General features: G+C 42.7%; 1 protein-coding gene across 1 annotated transcript in view; it reads right to left on the reverse strand.

Moving 5' to 3' along the window:
• Positions 1-22,700, reverse strand: part of LOC126263284 (uncharacterized) — a 354,259-nt gene that overhangs the window by 195,286 nt on the left and 136,273 nt on the right. Inside the window, exons 3-4 of the mRNA XM_049960369.1 lie at positions 20,315-20,428; positions 10,896-11,029 (exon numbers count right to left, since the gene is read on the reverse strand). Of these exons, the coding sequence (XP_049816326.1) occupies positions 10,896-11,029; positions 20,315-20,428 (248 nt within the window). The remainder of the gene's footprint in view (positions 1-10,895; positions 11,030-20,314; positions 20,429-22,700) is intronic.

Genomic DNA, 22,700 nt, shown 5'->3' on the forward strand with positions numbered 1-22,700 from the left:
GGTTTTCATGAAAAACACGTATTATTTGAAAGATGCAACAAATTCTCAATTTTGAAGATACGGCAATGCAATTTTGTAGGATCCTTTACATGAAATTAACACACTTACAGGTAAGTTATATATATTTAACTTCGTGCAATTTAAAAATCTTATTTTCAGAAAATAATACCTTTATCTCTGTTTAATTTCATTGCATATAGTGAACCTCTCTCATGAGGTTTTTTGAACATACCGTATAGGTGAATTATAATAATTTTTAAATTATGATCCTGTATCTATAATAAAATATTCATGCAAAATTACAAGCACTTTGCCCCGTATCTCAACCTAACTCAAAATTTCAAAATTTTCTGTTGATACAACATTTATTGTGTGTTTAGAAATAAGTATATAAAATTTCATAATTCTAGCCTTCATAGATACTGAGAAAAAGGTATATAAACTTTAAAAATCATGACTTTCAGGAAATGCAGTTCAGCCTAACGTTTTTTCTCATGACACCTCTTCGGAAAGCCCTAAATTTATACTCATGGTCCTCTTTCCCTTCATGTCCTTCTCTGCTGTCTTCTGCCTGCTTTCCTGTAGCAGGTCTTCAAATGACGTTTTGGTGCAGAGAGGCAAATCTATTTTTCTCAAGATGTCTTGAGAGAAATTTCCTATCTTAAAGCCTATTCTCTCTAATACCTTCATCTTCAAATGCGTTCTCATGATTAAACTACATCATAAGTTGCAATTCTGACAACTCTGTCGGATGAAAAGTTAGTTTTAGGGCATCGTTTCCATATGAGTGATTTTAGAGACTCATTTTGATTCAAGGGTTTTGCCATGAACACCGTTTTTTAGGAGTTAAGAATAGGTCAGGAACCTGTAAGAGGCCTTGATAACGTGCAGGATACATTTTGGAAGCCTGTTCTTGTGAATGTAAGGGTTGCTATCCCTCTGAGCCCGTAGATATTTACATCAGACAATCTGGCACATATGATTAATGAGATGTTCATCTGATGACACTGTGTGCAAATATATAGCTCGTGCTGCGCTCTTCATGTCACTTACGAGTATACTAAATAGGTTCTGCTGATAGACTTGCCATAGTACGCTTTGTAAGTCTGCTGTGTTCGCCCATGCCCTTTCCATCTTCCAACTTTTTGCTCTTGGTGTCACTAACTTTCGCCAATCTAGATCCCGTTCTCTTCTGGGTGTGTCCAATGCATTCAAATTTTTCAACTGAAAGTTTACTTGAAAGTAGTCCACGGAATCTTTGTTGACCGATCTAATGTAGAAGTATTGCATCAAGGAGTGTGGGTGGCAGGAAGGTCGCGTCACGCATTTAATTATTTTTCAGACACTTCAGACGCGATTTCATCATAGAAACTTTGGGAACTTACTGTCCATGTGTTCTACTAATAAACAAAAAAAATTTAAAACCGACATTTTCTGTCAATTTCATGAACTTCCTCCCTTAAAGCTCTGGTTCTTAACTATTTAACAGTAAGATATGTGACTCCTACTTGGCTTTTTATTGTGAGTGATACAATTTGCTTCTCGATCCTGTATCAGGTCAATCACATTTATTTCATAATAAAAGCAAGCAGTACAAACTGTTGGGTGGTGGCTGAAAGGTTCTCACGCGGGGAAGCGGATTCCGGAATATCCCATGTTTACTGTGGATGTGAAGCAGGAAAGCCTTACTCAAAACTTGGGTGGCATTCAGGAGAAGTTGCGAGGGCCTGCTCGCTGGATTCTGATGGAGCGGCTTCCAGTCGTTAAACCGTTACTCGTAGCCGCAAGGGTATCTTGGTCCGAAGTGCCCATCTTTATCAATTAAGCGTGAATGTCAACAAGAATCCAGCCTTTCTGTTTCCATGACACGTAAGAAATTTCCTGCCACCTCAACAGTATTTCCGTTTCTATACTGTATCCTCTAGTAGACAATGCCAGCCAACAGTAAGAGACAGTTCAAACTCTGTACCAACCCACTAAATTATTTATGCTTATTTTCCCCCCGTACCAGGGAATGTTTCGTATCATTCCTCTCTGTATTCATGTTTCAAGGAATCTTCTTCTTCGTCAGACTGGCTACAAGCACGCTGTTGCCCTTCCATCGGAGCTTGGGCTGAGAACAGAGAATTTTGAATGCTTCTTGGCTGTGGTCTCTGCTAACTGTAGAGTTTAAAGACGTATGTGTTAGTTTTTGCTATAGCGTGAGGTCTTACTTTCATATTTCTGAGTTCCTGCTCTGAAAATCTCGCATTTACCTGGCTGTTTGTGCTCCTTGCATACAGAGTTCATTGGTTTATTTCTCTGGTTAATCTGAAAATGCGAGTTGAGCATATGAGGAACTCAGAGTTTGTTCTTCTTTCAGTCGTTCTAACGATGCCAATCAAAGTTCCAAATACCTAAATTCAGTACTTCAAGGAAGTTGTCTGTGTCTTTGCTTCTCAAGACTCGCATTGCTATTAATATTTCAGGTTATCTTTGAATTTGAATAAATGTTTGATAATTGTGATATCGACCTACATTAACGAACCCTACTTCCTATAACATCTGTCTTATTTAATAAATATGATCTGGAATACGGTAAGGTGTTATTTCAATGTGATGATGCTTTCTTCTTGTGCAGTGGCCAAATTATTAATGGAATTTTGTGTAACATGCAAAGCTGTTTATTTTAATGACGAGCGGATAGCGCTCGTAGAATTTTATTTAGGAGCTCAAACCAGTTGCTAACGCAGATTAGTTTCAGGTTATGCAAAAAGGTTGTGCAAGACCGTCAAGAGAAGAGAGAGTTCAGAAAACGACACTTGTTACTGTGTCCTCGCGGATGGGCAGCGATAGGTTTAAGTGTAGTGTGGTGAAATGTTGAACATCCATCTTTTTGCTCGTTTATCGTCGTTCCTCCCTGTCTAGCATCAGACGGTTACTTTATCACAGATGATTAGCATAAGGCTTACCTGAGACCAATTCAGTGGTACAGCTTTTTCAAAGTAAATGAGCAGCACAGGATTCAACTTAAGCCTCGTGAATGATTAGTACAGCACTTTACCCGTGCTTCCTGACAGTGCACACGGGGAAAAAAAAAATTTCTAGTGTCGTCTTGACTAGGCTTTATTTTCTTTCCGGGTTGGGATCTGCTGGTGACATTCATATTTAGATAATCACTGCTGACGTTGTGCGTCTGCTATGTGCAGTGTTGAGGACATCCGTTATGTGACGTGGCACAGAGGTCAAATATGGACTGGGAATTGTTGCGCTGGTGCGTTATATAGCAGATTTCTGACCGGTGGATTCCGAATCCAATGGAATCCGCTCCCACCAGCACAGCTCGGTCATGCATTATAAACCCAGTAATGCTACCCAAAGCATTTCCTTTCGTAACTATGATACGCTTTGGAACAGATCTGCAGAAGAAGAAAAAGATTACCGAATAAAAAGTATTGGGTGCTACTAAAAATGACACAGTATTCTTCCTGTCTTCGTCACGAAAAGATTTTTTTTAAGAAAAAAAAAGCAGTCGTGCTCGTTAAGGTCGTCCTTGCAGCGAAACAAAATTTGCTTGATATATTTTTTATTTTTGTTCTGGACAACAACTTCTTGTCCAGAAGATATGGTCAGGAAAAATGGGACGCTCTGTATGTATACAGTGTGAACCCTAACTCCGCCTACAAATTTCGGAGTTTATTGAGGAACATTTTTTGAGTGTTTTGATGTGAGGAACCTGTGGTCTCCGATGGCTAGCTGCTGAGTAATCGCATAATCGCACTTCTTTTGAATCATTACCATAATTTATCGCACTTCTTTTGAATCTTTCCCATAATTTATCTCTATTTCAGCACTGCATTGAAAATACGAGGGTTGGAACTCTAACAGTGGCAACTATTTATTTACAGCTCGTACAAAATAAATACGCGTTTCAAAGTCTTACTGACCTTCAAAGTAGTCACCAGCGTTGTTTTTAATCCGTTGCCAGCGATGTGGAAGTCGTAGGATACTCTTAGCAGTGCCAGTTGTGTGGACAGTTCGAGCGGCGCGGGCTACTGCCCGCTCTCTGTTGCCCGCAGTTTTGAAGCGAATGCCGTGAAGTGTTTCCTTCAGTTTAGAAATAGACTTGAACTCACGAGGGCTTAATTTAGGAGAGTGCAGTATATGGTACAGCACTTAGCAGCCCCATCAGTCAAACAAATCAGTAACAGCTTGTACTGTACGTGCTTGAGCATTGTCCTGCAAAATAATGGTCAGGTCCTGCTGAAAATGTCATCACTTCTGTCTCTAAGCTAGTCATAGGTTGTGTTACAAAAATGAACTGGCACTGAAAGAGCATCCACGGCTTCCACGATATACTGGTTTATTATCGCAGTGACAGTAACATCACAAGGCCTTTGCATCTGATTGTAGGCGATTACGAAAAACCGGGCTATTCTGGGTCAGAATGATGGCGTGTTATACGATTTTTCAATGTTATGAAAGTATTTTTGCAGAAACATATGATAAATGGGGTAACAGCTGCATAAATCATCAGCTCGGCGTAGACCTGGTCAGAATATGTGTCACGGGAAAAGTCATGAGTACCATTATAGACATGAGATGCATACATATTAAGGATATTGTGAATTCCGTTATTCTGTTAGTCAGGTAGTTTGGTAACAATGCGTGGTAATGGGTGAGTGTCGTGGGCAATAATCCACGAAATATGGAACAACAAATACCGCTAGGTAAAGCTAAATAATACACTGAAGCGCCAAAGAAACTAGTGTAGGCATCTTCAGTAGCGCTATAGCCCTTGGTGAGCTTTGGCTTCTTCAACAATCTTCCTCCACACTTCTCGGTTATTTGCTGCTGTTTTCCACCCCCGGACTCTCATATTGGTTCAAATGGCTCTGAGCACTATGGGACTTAACATCTATGGTCATCAGTCCCCTAGAACGTAGAACTATTTAAACCTAACTAACCTAAGGACATCACACAACACGCAGTACTCCAATATTGGTGATATCCATTATTACCTCGTCGATCCATCTTCTTCTAGGTCTCCCTTTTCGCCTAACTGAATGGATCATCCCATTCATCATTTTCTTTGGAATTCTATCCTCTGCCATTCTCTCCAAGTGTCCTAGCCATCGGATTCGCTGTGATTTCACAAATTTTACTATGTCCCTGCCTTGTATTAACTCTTGTAATTCGGCATTGTAGGCATGCGTATTCAAATACAGAGATACGTAAACACCCAGAATACGGTGCTCCGGTCGGCAAAGCCTATAAAATACAGTTTATCAAGATATAAGTGAGTTTGAACGTGGTGTTATAGTCGGCGCACGAGCGATGGAACACAGCATCTCCGAGGTAGCGACGAAATGGCGTTTGCCCGTACGACCATTTCACGAGTGTATTATGAATATCAGGAATCCGGCAAAACATCAAATCTTCGACATCACGGCAACCGGAAGAACGTGACTAACGATAACTAAAGATAATCATTCAATGTGACGGTAGTGCTACCCTTCCGCAAATTGTTGCAGATTTCAATGCTGGGTCATCAACAGATGTCAGCGCACGAACCATTCAACGAAAAATCATCGATATGAGCTTTCGCGGCCGAAGGCCCACTCGCTTACCGTTGATGACCGCACGACACAAAGCTTAACGCCTCTCCTGGGCCCAGCAGCATCGATACTGGACTGTTGATCACGAGAAACATGTTGCCTGGTCGGACGAGTCTCTTTTCAAATTGTATCGATTGGATGGATGTGTACGGGTACGGAGACAACGTCATGAATCCATGGACCCCGCATGTGAGCAGGGAACTTTTTAAGCTGGTGGAGGCTCTGTAATGGTGTGGGGCGTGTGCAGTTGGAGTGATATGGGACCCCTGACACGTCTAGACGCGACACTGACACGTGACACGTACGTAAGCATCCTATGTGATCACCTGCATCTCGACTCCCCCATACTCTTGCGGATTTATGGAGAGTGCTGAATGATTCATGGTGTCAATTTCCTCCAGCACTACTTCGGACATTAGTCGAGTCCCTGCCACGTCGTGTTGCGGCACTTCTGCGTGGTGAAAGTCGTCAACGCTTTCTTCCGCACTGTACTGTGTGATTATACTCACGAAAAATAATACAAAAGAATAACCAGCGAAGTGATTGAAGATAACGCATTAAATTGCATGAAGGATTATACTCACGAAAAATAAGCGGATGAAAAAGCTCTGAGAAATTAAAAACTGAGCTATTTGATATTACAGGTCATTATTAAAGTCTGTATGACGAAACCGTGCAAGGATCGTATTATGTTTCAGTAATAAAACAATAAACGCATATTCACATGTACGGTAATGTTCGTAAGTCGCCGAGTATATGGCCTACGGTCGCAGGTTCGAATCCTGCCTCGGGCATGGATGTGTGTGATGTCCGTAGGTTAGTTAGGTTTAAGTAGTTCTAAGTTCTAGGGGACTGATGACCTCAGAAGTTAAGTCCCATAGTGCTCAGAGCTATTTGAACCATTTGAGTATATTGCTTTCCTAACAGTATTTATTGCTCCATATTTCACGAACTTTTTGCTCGCCACACTCAGCCATTGCCACGCACTGCAACGAAACTCCCTTAGAAGCAGCAGGGAACCAAGAGATATCTGCCACCACAACCACGAGTGGACGGCTGTGGGTGGTCAAGGAGAAAAGTCAGCCAATACGTACACACACGAGCGTTTTACATATTGATACAGATAGCCAGAAAATATCCTTAAAACAACCACTGTAATTTTGTCGTTGTACGTCGACTTCACCACATATTGTTCCCAGCGGCCTTATTGTATCACAACTCATCCACGGTGCCCTTGTCAAAACATTGATGTACTTAACATCTGAACTACGAGGTTGGTCCGATTAAGTTACTTTAAAATACAATAAAAAATGAAACAAGGATTTTAAATCATGACGCAATTTATCGAACAAATTTTATCAGTAGTATAATTAATAGGGTGAATGACGCATTTGTTCCCCACACATCATCTCAAATCATAGAATCAAACTGGACAGAGCTAAGTTAACTTCCACGTTAATCTTCGCACGATATTTACTCTGTATTACATTGACTGCCGAAAACCCTGCGCCGTGCAAATTGTATGTTAAAAATAAAATTGATGTTTTATGAGCCATACGACTAAGCTGATGATAGCTAAAAATCGTGAAGTGCCATACTACTGAATTTAATGTACTGCAGCTCGACAACTCTATAAGATTTTCTTCTTATAAAGAAGTAAATATTCTTATTAAAAAACGCAGATATAAATTCACTTGATGAATTCCTGAGTGATAATCCCCACTCCTTCCAAATTAACAATGTGAGTGTAGACCACGTGTGGCTTGAACTCAGAGAAATAGTATGGACAGCAATTGAGAGATTTATACCAAATAAATTAACAAATGACAGAGCTGATTCCTATTGCTATACAAAACGCGTCAAAATACTGCTGCAGAAACAACGAAAACAGCATGCCATTTTTAAACAAACGCAAAATCTGAAATGGCAGTCTTTTACAGAAGCTCGAAATTTAGCGCGGATATCAATGCGAGATTCTTTTAATAGTTTCCACAACGAAAATTTGTCTCGAAACATGGCAGAAAATTCAAAGAGATTCTGTACAGTATGCTAGCGGCAAGACGCAGTCAATGGCTTCTCTGCGCGATAGCAATGGAAATTCTACCGACGACAGTGCTGCGACACCAGAGTTACTAAACACAGCATTTTGAAATTTCTTCAACAAAAAAGAAGAAGTAAATATTCCAAAATTCGAATCGAGAACAGCTGCCAACATGAGTAACGTAGAACTAAATATCCTCTGAGTACCGAAGCAACTTAAATTACTTAATAAAAGCGTGTCTTCCGGTCCACTCTGTATAACCATTAGGTTCCTTTCAGAGCATGCTGATGCAATAGCTCCATCACATACAACAGCTCGCTCGACGAAAGATCCGTACGCAAAGACTGGAAAGTCGCACAGGTCACACCAAAATTCAAGAAAGATAGTAGGAGTAATAACTAAATTATAGGCCCATATCATTAACGTCGATATGCAGCATGATTTTGGAACATATATTGTGTTCAAATACGAGGCCTGTTCAGAAAGTAAGCTCCGATTGATTGCCAAATTGAAACCACAGTGAACATCAGAAATGTTTTACTTGTAACAATTAGCTACACCTTTCAGCTACTTCTCTACGTAGTCGCCGTTCTGACTTAGACTTTTGTCATAGCGTTGTACCAACTTTTCAATAGCCTCATCATAGAAGGCAGCCGCCAGTGCTTTCCGCCAATTCTCCACGCTGGCCTACACCTCGTTGTCTGTGTCAAAATGTTGTCTTCAGAGACAGCGGTTCATGTGACCAGAGATGAAACTCAGGGGGAGACAATTGCGGACTGTATTGTGGGTAATCTCACATTTCCATTTGAAAACGATGCAGGAGCATCTTCATTGCCCCTGCAGAATGCGGCTGAGAATTGTCTTGAAGAAGAAACAGCACGACAGTTATGTAATGTTAGCTGCATAGCTTCAGGCGAAATTTCTCACCAGGCCCTCGTACTTGGCGGCAGACACTATTTTCTAGACATCTTTACGCACTCACTGCGAGCTCAGAAATGAGAAGAGCGACGTGATGCTAACTGGGGTTATACTAGAGACACTACCCAACACATCTGTGCAAAGCTTTATCGGATTTTCATAGTCGTTTCCATTTCGCGACCGATCGGAGCTTACTTTCTGAACGCCCCTCGTATTATGAATTACCTCGAAGAAAACGGTTTATTGACACACAGTCAACATGAGTTTAGAAAATATCATTCCTGTGAAACACAACTAGCTCTTTACGCATATGAAGCGTTGAGTGCTATTGACAAGCGATTTCATATTGATTCCGTATATCTAAACATCCAAAAGGCTTTTGACACTGTACCATACAAGCGGCTTGCAGTGAAATTGCTATGCTTATGGAATATCATCTCAGTTATGTAACTGGATTAGCGATTTCCTGTCAGAAAGGTGACAGATCGCAGTAACTGACGGCAGGTCATCGACTAGAACAGAAGTGGTTTCTGGCATTCCCCAAGGTAGTGTTATAGGCCCTCTGCAGTTCCTTATCTATATAAACGATTTAGGAGATAATCTGAGCAGCCGTCAGAGATGGTTTGCAGATGATGCTGTCGCCTATCGTCTTGTAAAGTCATCACAAGATCAAAACAAATTGTAAAACGTTTTAGAAAAGATATCTGTATCGTGCAATAATTGGCAATTGAAAATAATGAAAAGTGCTAGGTCATCCCCATGAGTATTAAAAGTAATCTGTTAAACAACTGTTACACGATAAATCACTCAAGTCTAAAGGCAGTAAATTCAACTAAATACCTAGGAATAACAATTACAAACAACTTACATTGGGAAGAACGCATAGACAATGTTGTGGGGAAGACTAACCGAAGACTGCGTTTTATTTGCGGAACACTTAGAAAATGTAACAGACCTACTAAAGAGACTGCCTACACTACGCTTGTCCGTCCTCTTTTGGAGTATTTCTGCGCGGTGTGGGATCCCTACAAGTCTGGAACCGCGTGACCGCTACGGTCGCTGGTTAGAATCCTGCCTCGGGCATGGATGTGTGTGATGTCCTTAGGTTAGTTAGGTTTAAGTAGTTCTACGTTCTAGGGGACTGATGACCATATATATTAAGTCCCATACCTTTTTTTTTTTTTTTTTTTTTTTTGAAATTTCAATCACCAACTTTGTCCTGCGAATGCAAAAACATTTCGTCGACGCCGGCGTAGATAGCGAGAAACGATGATCTTAATAAAATAAGGAAAAGCAGAACTCACACAAAAAGATGTAGGTGTTCGTTTTGTCCGCGTGCTGCTTGAATAATAGAGAATTATTGAGAAGGTGGTTCGATGAACCCTCTGCCAGGCACTTAAGTATTATTTGCAGAGTATCCATGTAGATGTAGATGGAAATTTGTCTTTTAATGGGTATTCAATCCCTTGGATTTTTTTTCATACTATCTGTCTGAAAGTATTTTTCGCATGAATATTTTATGTTCCACAATAACAACAACTTCAAGAAGATGTTAGTCTGCAATTAAAAATGCCAAAAGACAGGTTTTAATCGGTTGTATATTTAACGTACCTCAATTCCAGTAAGAAAATTGTAAACAAAAAATTACAATTCCTCAGTCTGGCAGTGGTACAGTGGGATAAGATGTCGCACATGTTGTTCACTTTCGACGATTGTAAAAACTGGTCAGCCAGCATAAAAGAACCAAACCGGAACAAATAGGTAGTACATGAACAGCTAATGCAGTTTCAATATCAATAATTTCAGTTAAGAATGTGTATCAAGTTATGAATGTAGGTACAATACTTGGTCCGCAGGCCTCTCCCATTTGGAGGTTAGAGTCCTGTCTCGGGCATGGGTGTGTGTGTTGTCCTTAGCGTAAGTTAGTTTAAGTTAGATTAAGTAGTGTGTAAGCTTAGGGACCGATGAACTCAGCAGTTTGGTCCCCTAGGACCTTACCACAAATTTCCAAAAATTTACACTTCTCAGATTAACAGTACAATTCGAATTTATTTTACTTATCTTACTTTCCTTATTTATACGCCATGCGCGATGATTCCAGTTTTAGAATGAAGCCATATTATTCTTTCTGTTTAGCATAACTGGAATATTGAAACATTAATGTATGTGCTCGGCAGGACAGTTGATAACCTGTCTGAGCTGTTCGATATTTTGTTGTACAAAAGTTGGCAAACTTGCTCTAATAGTAACAAATGCATATGTCTTTACATAATTAGAGAATCTGATACTTTTCTGAAACCAAAGAGTTAGATTGTACCTCGTGTGTTTGGCCGACATACCTGCAAGAAGGTGCGCCCCTCGTCTCTGAAGATTCTGAAGGGCGGTTCTGAGGTGTCCTTCGTCTTCAATGGCGACCAACCGCCGCGGCTCAGGAACTGTGACCCGGTGACTGCACATACTGGCCTCGTCCCAGCTTCTGTGAGAGACGAGAGGAAAAACACCCATTATCGCTGCTGGAAGAGCAGGTACAGTGAACGCCTGACAGTACGAAACACAAGATGCACAACCGTTGTGCCGCTTGCATAACATCCAGGCGCTATTCGGCGCACAGTCTCCATTCCACGTCGAGCTCAATGCTTTCCGTGGACCGTGGAAGATTATTTGGCAAAATGTTACTTCTAGTACTAGACTGAGCAGTTAATATAGTGCCAAAGTAAGTACAAACCATTGTGACCGATCTAGGTCGAATTTACGACGAAGTTCGCATATCGAATCAGTAATTTTAATACTTGCTGCTTTATAATAACAGTAATAATAATAATGATAGTAATGTATCCGCAAACGAAACTATCGTCAGTAACATCACAATTAGCTTATATCTGTCTTGTATTTAAAATGTTAATTTAAGTGCTATTTCAACCATAAGTGTTAAAACTAGTGGAGATGATAATTATGAAGGCCGTTCGAAAACGATTTACAATTGTGTTGTACGAATACAGTTCAAACTATGGGCATGTCCTCTCGTAGAACGATGAACTGATTATAGTACACGACCTAGGTGCCAGAGGCAGTTTTGAACAGTGTATGCAGTGGAAGGACAGCTTTTGTTTCTTGTTACGCAGGGCTTGTAAATGGGCATCAAGGGCTGCCATTAATTGACAGAACAGGAAATTAGCTAAAATGAAGAGAACATATTTCAACGCACGGTATACAAGAGGTGCGCTTAGGGTCAGGGGTCGGAAGTTATCAGGTTTAGGCCAGTCTGGGAGGTCGAACAATTAACTGAAATGGGCAACGGAAATGGAGGCGGTTCATGTTAACTTATGTCAGTGGCCGGTCGTGAAACGCAGAGCCAGAGGCTCTGTCTCCCAACAAAGACATCTGTTCTGCTCGAGGTCTGGATGACAGGAAAGGGAAGCAACTGTGTTCTGCACTGCAGAATGGTCCAGCGTCACACACGTGACCTGTATGCCGCGCACGCTATTGGCTAAAACCGATGGCGTGAATTCGCTAGCAATTTCAGCGGAGGGCTCAAGATATCTCTTGTGAGCAATTTTAACCGGACAGAACTACCTCGTTTCTGAAAAACAGGCAATTTGTGTCACGTAGGCACAGCGTAAGTTGCTGTGGGAGACAACTCGTGAAGATACCACTGGACCTTTGAAATAATTTTTTTAAACGAATCCCCTAAAATATTCCTTGACTGACTGCCACCTTGTATAAGAAAACTATGGATATGGAGGAAGGCGACTATCACGAGCAAACATGGACCGCATGGTTTCTGTGGAAGGAAAGAGTCAAAACAACAGATTTCATAACGGGTTAACTGCAATGTGTGGTCAAGAAACTCGTATTTGTGGGACACATAATTGCTATCACCACTGGAATAATAGGCAAAGTTGTCATCACGTGGATTTATGTTGAGCCACACCCACCCGCTCTCCCGTCCTCATGAGCTGTTAAGCTGATTGTGCGATAGTTCCCGCACTTGTCAGTTCTTGCCGTCTTCGGAATTGTGTGGACGATGCTTTTCCGAAAGTCAGATGGTATGTCGCCAGATTAATACATTCTACACACCAACGTGAATAGTCGTTTTGTTGCCACTTCCCCCGATGATTTTAGAAATTCTGATGGAATGTTATCTGTCACTTCTGCCTTGTTTGATCTTAAGTCCTCCAAAGATCTTTTAAATTTTGATTCTAATAATGGATCCCATATACCTTCTAAATCGACTCCTGTTTCTTCATCTATCACATCAGAAAAATCTTCCCCGTCATAGAGGCTTTCAATGTTTTCTTTCCACCTATCCGCTCTCTCCTCTGCATCAAACAATGGAATTTCCGTTACACTCTTAATGTTAGCACCATTGCTTTTAATGCCAGCAAATGTTGTTTTGACTTTCCTGTGTGCTGAGTCTGTCCTTCCGACAATAATTTGATTTTCGATGTCTTCACATTTTTCCTGCAGCCGTCTTACATTCATTGCACTTCCTATTTATTTCATTCCTCAGCGACTTGCATTTCTGTATTCCTGAGTTTCCCGGAACATTTTGGTACTTCCTTCTTTCATCGATCAATTCAAGTATTTCTTCCGTTACCCATGGTTTCTTCGCAGTTACCTTCTTCGTAACAGTACCTATGTTTTCCTTCCCAACTTCTGTGATGGCGCTTTTTAGAGATGTCCATTCCTCTTCAACTGTACTGCCTACTGAGCTATTCCTTATTGCTGTATCTATAGCCTTAGAGAGAACTTCAAGCGTATCTCGACATTCCTTAGTGCTTCCGTATCGCACTTCTTTGCGTATTGATTCTTTCTGACTAATGTCTGAAACTCCAGCCAACACTTCATCACTACTATATTGTGATCTGAGTCTATATCTGCTCCTCTGTACGCCTTACAATCCAACATCTGATTTCGGAATCTCTGTCTGACCATTATAAACTGTAACTGAAATCTTCCCGTATCACCTGGCCTTTTCCAAGTATACCTCCTCCTCTTGTGATTCCTCTATTATTAGCTGAAATTTGTTACAGAACTCAATTAGTCTTTCTCCTCTCTCATTCCTTGTCGAAAGCCCATAGTCTCCTGTAACCTTTTCTTCTACTTCTTCCCCTACAACTACACTCCAGACCTCCATGATTATTAGATTTTTATCCGCCTTTACATATTGCATTACCCTTTCAATATCTCATACACTCTCTCTATCTCTTCATCTTCAGCTTGCGACTTCGGCATATATACCTGAACTATCGTTGTCGGTGCTGGTTTGCTGTCGAATCTGATAAGAACAATCCTGTCACTGAACTGCTCACAGCAACACACACTATGCCCTGCCTTCCTATTCATAACGAATCCTACTACCGTTACAATATTTTCTGCTGTTGTTGATATTACCCTACACTCATCTGACCAGAAATCCTTGTCATATTTCCACTTCATTTCACTGACCCCTACTATATCTATATTGAGCCACTGCAAGTCCCTTTTTCAGATTTTCTAGTTTTCCTACCACGTTCAAGCTTCTGACATTCCACGCCCCGACTGGTAGAACGTTATCCTTTCGTTGATTATTCAATTATTTCTCATGGTAATCTCCCCCTTGGGAGTCCCTTTCCGTAGATCCGAATTGGGGACTATTCCGGAATCTTTTGCCAATGGAGAGATCAAGAGAAGTAAACTAGTATCGAACATAGGCCTTAAACTGAGGAACAAATTTCTGAGAATGTTCGTTTGAAGCACAGGATTGTATGGTAGTGAAACATGGGCTGTGGGGAAACCGAAACAAAAAAAATAGAAGCATTTGAAATGTGGTGTTACAGAAGAATGTTGAAAATTAGCTTCTCGGCAGAATCGGAGAGGAAATATATGAAAGACACTGGCAAGAATAAGGGACTAGATGATGGGGCATCTTTCAAGATATCACGGAATAACTTCCACGGTACTAGAGGGAGCTAGAGAGGATAAACGCTGTAGAGGAAGACAGAGGTCGAGTACATCCAGCAAATAATTGAGGACATAGGCTGCATGTGCTGCTTTGAGATGAAGCTGGCACAGGAGAGGAATTCGTGGCAGACCGTATAAAGCCAGTCAGAAGACTAATTTCAATCGGCCGTGTATCATCATCAACGCAAATAAAAATAATAAGTCGAACTGAGCTTGGCTCACACAGGCTTTCAAGACTGGTAGATTGGGCACAGACACCGCCCTTAACATGTCAGAAATGTATGGGCTGCTGTCCAGATTACCGGTAATCCGAACGTTATGCATTAAACGTCATTCTACACCGTCACACCAGGTGCTACACAGGTACAACGACCATTAACGCAATCTGGTAATGTTCGGTCTCCTTACAACCTACACATACGAATACGTCCATCGTTATGGCACTCCCTTGGTGCCACTCTCGTGCTCATCAGTATCTGAGGGGATGACTATCTGAGGGCACAATCATTTTCGGCACGCCTCTCTCTGCTGCTGAGCCAAGGAAAGCCACAACGATGGTCCCCATGCTGCCTTTCCGTACTGCTCGGTCTTACTGCCTGTACGGATATTTCTGCAGTTACAAATAAGTCACATACTCTCTCACGGAACATCTCGTGTCTGTCCTCTCAGGAGCTAGTCGTACTTAATAAGGCCCTAGTGAATCCATCGATCCAGATTCGCGTTGCAGTCGATGGATCGCAACGTTTGCGAGCACCAGTATCACTGAACTAATACACAGAGGTGACTAGTCATGGGGTAGCGATATGCACATATACACATCGTGGTAGTACAGCGTACACAATGTCTAAAAGGTCACTTAGTTGGTGGGTCTTTCATTTGCTTTCAGGTGTCTCATATGAGAATGTTTCGGATGCGATTATGACTGCACGACTGGAATTAACACACTTTCAACGTGGAGCAGTAGCTGGAGCTAGAAGCATGTGACACTCCATTTCGGGAATCGTTAGGAAATTCAGTATTCCGAGATCCAAAATGTCAAGAGTGTGCCGAGAATACCAAGTTTTAGGCGTTACCCCTCACCAAGGAAAACACATTAGCCGATGGCCTTCACTTAACGACCGAGAGCAGCGGCGTATGTGTAGAGTTGTAACTGGTAAAGGCAAGCAGAAATCAGTGTGGGATGTACGACGGACGTAACCTTTAGAACAGTCCAACGAAATATGGCGCTAATAGACGACCGATGCGAGTGCCTCAGCGAAGAGCACGACGTCGCCTGCAGCCCCTCTTCTGGTCTCGTGGGCCTGGACTACTGGATAAAAGTGACCTGCTCAGATGAGTCCCGATTTCAGTTGGTGTGAGCTGATGGAAGGGTTCGAGTGCAGCGGAGACCCACGAGGCCATGGACACAGTTGTTAACAACACACAGTGAAAGCTGGTGGTTACTATAACGGTGTTAGCTGCGATTACATGGAATGGACTGGGTCTTTTAGTCCAGCTGGACCGAACCGATCACTGATTGGAAGTGTTTATTTTTGGCTGCTTCAATACCATTTGCAGCCATTCATGGACTTTATCTTCCCAAACAACGGTGGAATTTTAATGGATGACAATAAGCCATGTCACAGGGCCACAATTGTTTGCGATTGCTTTTAAATACATTTTGGACAATTCGAGAGAACGATTCGGCCACCGAGATCTCCCTACATGAACCCATCGAACATTTATGGGTCATAATCGAGAATTCATGTCGTACATAAAATTCTGTACCGGCAACACTTTCGTTATTATGGACTGCAATAGAGGTAGCAAAGCTTAGTTTTTGTGTAGGGCGCTTCCAACGGCTTGTTCAGTCTACGCCATGTCGAGTTACTGAACTACGCCGGTCAAGAGGAGGTCCGACATGATATTAGGAGGTATCCCATGATTTCTGTCACCTCATCGTAAACAGCAATCTCGATAGGGTACGTTCTCGCCGCTGTCAGATTCCGACACAAATTAGTAGATGTTTCTCCTTTTTACTAGAGATATAGCTCGACTTTCTCGTCAAAAATCAACACTGAAATGCTTTTTCTGAGTGACAAAATTGCTGTGTAGCCTTTCCTTGTATACATAATCTAGATGGCGTTTCTCGTATCTACAGGATGTTCATGATTAAAGGTCATGTTTAAAAACGCTGTAGAAAGAGAGCTACTGGTCGGAATGGCGTCACACTTGTACAGCATATTCTTGACTCAGGAGGAAACGTAATCGGAAATTAACGAAAATGTGACCAATGCATAGCACTGTAAGCGTCAGAATACCAACAGAGGAGCGGCAAACGGTTGTTCCTCAGACGCCCAAAATCACTGTCTCCATGAAAGATCGCACACCTCTAGTAAAGCTCTTTTATAAGAACGGTGACTGCGCGCCAGTAACCCTGCAGAAGATGAGGGCACTCAAGGGTATGAAACAAAACATTGGTCTGATGTCTGCTAAGGGTCTAGAAAAAACGACTGCACAATTTGAGAAGACGAGTTCTTTTGAAGTGCAGTGCGGCAGGAGGAGTGAAGCAGCTGATCCGACGTCTGTCGCAGATGTGGCCACAGCATTCCTGGAGGAGTCGAGCGGCGGTGTGCAAACATGCAGTGCACGGGGAATTGTCAGAATGTTGGATACGCTTGCGAGTACGGTATGTAAAATCTTACGAATTCTGCATTAATATCCATACAAAATCACCCACGTTCAGGAGTTGCATCCTGTTAACGAGCCAGAAAAACAAACGTTTGCTCTGGCATTTCTTGCTGGCTTGTATATACATAATATATGACCACGGAACATTTTGTGGACAGACGAAGCTCATTTCTATCTCCAAGGACATATTAATACGCAGAATTGCCGAATATGGGCACCGAAAAACCGGAGCGCACATGCAAAGGTTACTTTGTGGAGCGGGTGTACGGCATCGTTTATCGTGGGTTGTATTTTTTTGAGGAGATGTGGTCTGCGGGTCCTGTTACCTGTACCGTCACTGGCAAACGCTACGAGAGTCTTTTGCGCACCAACGTCATTCCAGCCCTTCAACAGTGTGGATGTGTGGATAGCAACACTTTTATGCAAGATGTCACTCCTCCGCACACTGCACTGGCCGTGAAGCGGCTGCTGCAGAGGCTTTTCGGAAATGCTAGAATAACCTTCCTCATTTCCCTACAGCTTGACCGTCCAGATAACCCGCTCTTAATCTGTGTGACTCCCTGCTCTGAGGATTATCTGAAAGATATTGTTTTCAGTGCCCCAATCACGAACGTAGCTCAACTGAGAGAAGTATTGCACAGCACATTCTGAACTTGACCCCACAGACACTCTGATCTGTTGAGAAACATGTTATTTCTCTATTTCAACTTGTGGCTGAAAACGGTGGGTAGCGTACTGAACATGTTTTGCCGCAGTCTCACGACAGTTAGCAACCGATGTAATTTGGCTTTAAACGCGTTTTCTGCCCGCAGAACAGTAACAAGCCAATATTGTTTTGCTTTTTATATGATTTTTGGCTTCAGGACAATTAAAAACCGTATTCATCATCAGATGTGGTACGACCTTGCATGGTGGGTGGGCTTACCTAACTAACACTACCATGACTGTTGACTGCCTGTCATGTGTAGCCATGCACATTGAACAGTAGGGATGGTGTAATGTGCAACTCAAATCACAGTCGTTGAGCTGAGATTCATCTGTCATTTGTTGCCGACCCTATTTGCGTTAAGATGCTTACAGTGCCTTCTGTTAGTAAAAGCTTCGTTTTTCTTGTTCCAAGACGTTTACCCCTGCGTCAATAATATGTTGTTCAAATTTCACGTTATTCTGAGCATTGCATCTCTTTCTACAACGTTTTGAAAAATTTCCGACACTTTTCCAAGCACGTGAGTCGCGCGTGGCTCGTGTTTGTGCCATATCTCATTTGACACCCTGTTTTTACTCTACTACCACCTCGTTATGTTAATTTCAATTACTGGTGCCACTGAGGTGCCGCCTTGCCAGCCCGTGAGCGGCAGCAGCGGCGCTTATCGATATAAGCCCCGGCGTATTACCTTTGCTGTTATGACTTCCCGGTTATCGTGTGTTTGGAATTAGTTCTGATCTGCCAGTGAGTTGGGAGGCGCTAGCAGTGCAGTTCGGACCTGCCAGTGTTCGACGTAGGACGCGGCAGAAGTTCAGTCGGGGCGCGGCTGCAGTGAGGGTCGGACAGCCATGACTTGCCCAACGGTTGCCGGTACATATCACTTGAGTGCCCACCACCTTCATTGGTCGTCGGTCGGACGACGTGTATGTTGACCGGCGATCGCTTACGGGTTGCCTGCGAGTGTCGAGTCGTGATTCGACCTTGTTATTGCACAGTCGCTGCTGTTAGTATTGTCTAGTCCTTCGTCCAAGTGTTCGTGAAACCGTGTGTAGCTTTTGATGTCGACTGCTCAGTTATTTTAGTGCTGTCTCCGTGCTGATGTGCGGCAGTCGGTCGGTTGGTGTGGATCAGGCAGGAAATCTCCTCGCGGAGCAGTGGGCCGGACCCGCTGGCGGTCTCTACGCAGTGTCGGAGTGTGTGGGAGGTGTTCCGATTGCTACGGGGTTCGGGACTCACCGACCCAGAACATCAAAGTTGAGTGGTGATTTAATTTCCGAAGCCAGTCTGTTGACATTGTGCCGTTGGTTTTCATGGTTCGCTGTTGGGGTTTTCCCGTAAAATGTAAATGTCGTGTGACTAGGGCCTCCCGTCGGGTAGACCGTTCGCCGGGTGCAAGTCTTTCGATTTGACGCCACTTCAGCGACTTGCGCGTCGATGAGGATGAAATGATGATGATTAGGACAATAAAACACCCAGTCTCTGACAGGAGAAAATCTCCGACCCAGCCGGGTATCAAACCCGGGCCCTGTCTCTTGGTTGGGATGCCGGCGGATCGGATATAGTTGGGCTGACTACCTGTCTCCCTAAGCGGACATTAATATTTCAAGTGCAGACCGACCCCCGGAAATTTCTGAGCGCCGCTGGCTGTTCTGCCTTTTCTTACTGGTGTTTGATTGTGTATTTTAATGGCTCATAGCAGATGGTTTGAATTTTTATCCTTGTAATTGGGTTTTAAATAATGGGCCTTAAGCCGTTTTAAAATTGGAAGTTCCTTACTTGTCAAGTCTTACACTGTTTGGGCCTTCAGCCTCATTTAAAATAGTTTTGGGTAAAGCTTTGGGCCATCTGCCTTTTGAAAATTTATTGTACTTGTGTTATAAACCATGGGCCTTCAGCCGTTTTAAAAATTAAAGAGGTTGTGCCTTTAAGCCATAAAATTGTGTGACATATTCATTCGATAGTTAAGGTCGGAAATTTGCGCTGTAATGTTTGGGCAACTAAGTACAGTTATATGTGTTCGAGTGTAACTGACAGCCGCTCATTTTTGGCCCCGTTCCACAATTCCAACTACCTGTTCTGTCCTGCGGATTTAACGAGGCGTTTCAGCACGTAATACACCTTCATGGAGTTGCACTTTTAATGATCAGCAGTGTGTTACTAGCATTTCTCATTGCCATGCTGTCATCCTCATCTGACCACAGTGAGGCTGTTTTGATCATTGCCAATAACGCCCTTCGTCAGTGCTCCACCGAGATCCTTCATTTTTACGCCATCTCTTGACAGGTATTTATTTTTAATTTTTAATTAGTGTACTTTGTGTCTGTGCTGCTTAGTTGTGTAAAACAGTGTAGGGTGCGATTATTTGACAAGTGGTGTCCACCAGAAGTCAGCTGAGTTTTTCGACGTCTCATGCCTCCTCTGCTCTGCCAGTGCACTTACCTGCGAATCTGATGTCGGCGCTAGGGTGGACGATCTGACCTTCTAGCGGCAGGAACACAAAAGGCACGCGCTGTGGAGGTGCCGAACTGCTCACGAACTCTGCCAAAGGACACTCTGAAACAGACGAAGGGAAATATAAAGTCTTGTGATAGCTGTCTATAATGCTGACAGTGCACTGTGTACATCTGAGCGCATGGACAATTTGCTTCTTGCAATGCACTACTTATTGGTTACGTCTCACAATGTGCTCGATGATACTAGTTGCACTAGAAGCTACTGTCTGAAGGTGACTGTTCAACAGTCAATACAGATTAATGTTTACTGAAATACAGAGAAAGTGTTGAAATGTTTCACTTTAGACTTCACATGGTTCTTCTAGTACGAAATTGTAATCAGATGTAAAAAAAGAAAATCTGAATCACAAAATTAAAACAAAAATGAAGGGGACACGTAGAAAACAGAAACAAGCAGTCCACTGCCACCATAAAAACGGGGACACACAGAACACAAACACGCGAACATCAACACACAGAACACACACACAAGCACACGTGAAGAAGAAATGCCCACAACAATAAGCAAATTCTTCTTCTTCTTCCGTATCCGGATGCACCAATTATATCTTCCCTTCCCAGTACTTAGCAACGTAGTTTGCTTTGTCATTGACTTGCAAAATATCACCTTTACTGCATGTTATAGACATATCTGGGCAAATCAATAGGTGGTCCAAGTCCTCTATTGCTCCGCATTCACACCTATCGCTATCACTGTAACCCCATTTAAATAGGTTTGATTTGCACCCAGTTACTCCAGTGCGCAGCCGGTTTAATGACCTCCAAGTTGTAAAAGGTAGTTGAAATCCTGTAGATCCCTCCTCAAGTAGTTCCATTGTGGAGTGTGGCACCATTTCTTCTCAAAGAGATAGCCGCCTTGCGACGGGCTTGGTGGCGAGCTCTTCAGTAGTTTCAATGAAACTCCTGCGGGATTTCAGCCGGACACGTTGTTTTCGGTGCATATACATTGGGTGTCGAGGATCATTCTTTTGTTTTGATCTTTCGATCTCGGCGGCTACTTGTCTGCGGATAGTGGGTGGTGCTATGCCTATGATGGGATAAATGATGTCTGTGGGAGTTGGTTTGAGGCATCCTGTGGCAATACGTACAGTTTCGTTTACGGCGACGTCAACTTGCTTAGTGTGAGCAGAGTTCCTCCAAACTGGCGCCGTATATTCCGCTGCTGAGATACTCAGCAGCAGGCCCGTGGTGCGCAAAACATGTGGTTGAGCTCCCCACGATGAACCTGTTAGCTTCCGCAGTATCTTGTTCCTGGCACAGACCTTTTTTTTAGTGTTGTGACAGTGCTGCTTAAAAGTAAGTGCTCTGTCCAGTGTTACTCCCAGGTATTTTGGGCTGTTTGTATGTTTCAGCTCTTCCCCTTGCCACATGACTCGGAGTTTCCGCTTGGCTTGTTTGTTCCTAAGATGGAAGGCGGATACTTGAGATTTACTAGTGTTTGGTTTGAGATTATTGCCGTCGTAATAGGTAGCAAGTTCTGTTAAGGCTCCTGTGAGATTCTCCTCCACTTGCTCAAAGGTTTTATCCTGAGTGGCCACTGCTGCATCATCAGCATATATGAACATTCGTGTCTGGTGACTGATGGGGAGATCATTGGTATAGATGTTAAATAATATTGGAGCCAAGACACTACCCTGTGCAAGTCCATTTTTCTGTGGCCTCCATCGGCTGTTTTTAGATTGTAAGGTTACATAGTAGCGTCTGTTCTGTAGCATGCATTGCACGAACATAGAAAGGGTGTAGTCCTTAGTGACATTATACACTTTCTGGGTAAGCAACTTATGGTTAACTGTGTCATATGCAGCACTGAGATCCAGGAATGCGACCCCAGTTACTTCTCCTCTCTGATAGCCGTCTTCGATGTACTGTGTGAGATTAAGGATTTGCCCACAGCATGATTTTCCTGGTCGAAATCCAGCTTGTGCGTTAATGAGGGCTTTGTCCACATAATCAGCTATGCGTTTGAGGATCATTCGCTCCAGCACTTTAAATAAATGACAAAGCACCAAAACCAAAGATGACAATAAGCAAATGGTACACTCTCACTAACAAAAAAGTGGCCCATAGGATAGGCAACATACACAAAAAGCAAGCATTGAAAATAGCCTACAGAACAGATAACTCAATGCAGAGGGGGCAACCAATACAAACACAGAACAACACAACCAACTACCATGCCAGGACTGCAAATCAATTTGTACTGGACAAACAAGCAGAAACTTCAATACCAGAAACGTAGCACAGAAGAGCACTAAAAAGTATCAGCTGTCATTTTACGTTTGCAGAACATCTTACGCTCATCAAACACAGTC

This window comes from Schistocerca nitens, chromosome 6 (genome assembly GCF_023898315.1).
Source record: "Schistocerca nitens isolate TAMUIC-IGC-003100 chromosome 6, iqSchNite1.1, whole genome shotgun sequence".
In the NCBI taxonomy this organism is placed as follows: domain Eukaryota; kingdom Metazoa; phylum Arthropoda; class Insecta; order Orthoptera; family Acrididae; genus Schistocerca; species Schistocerca nitens.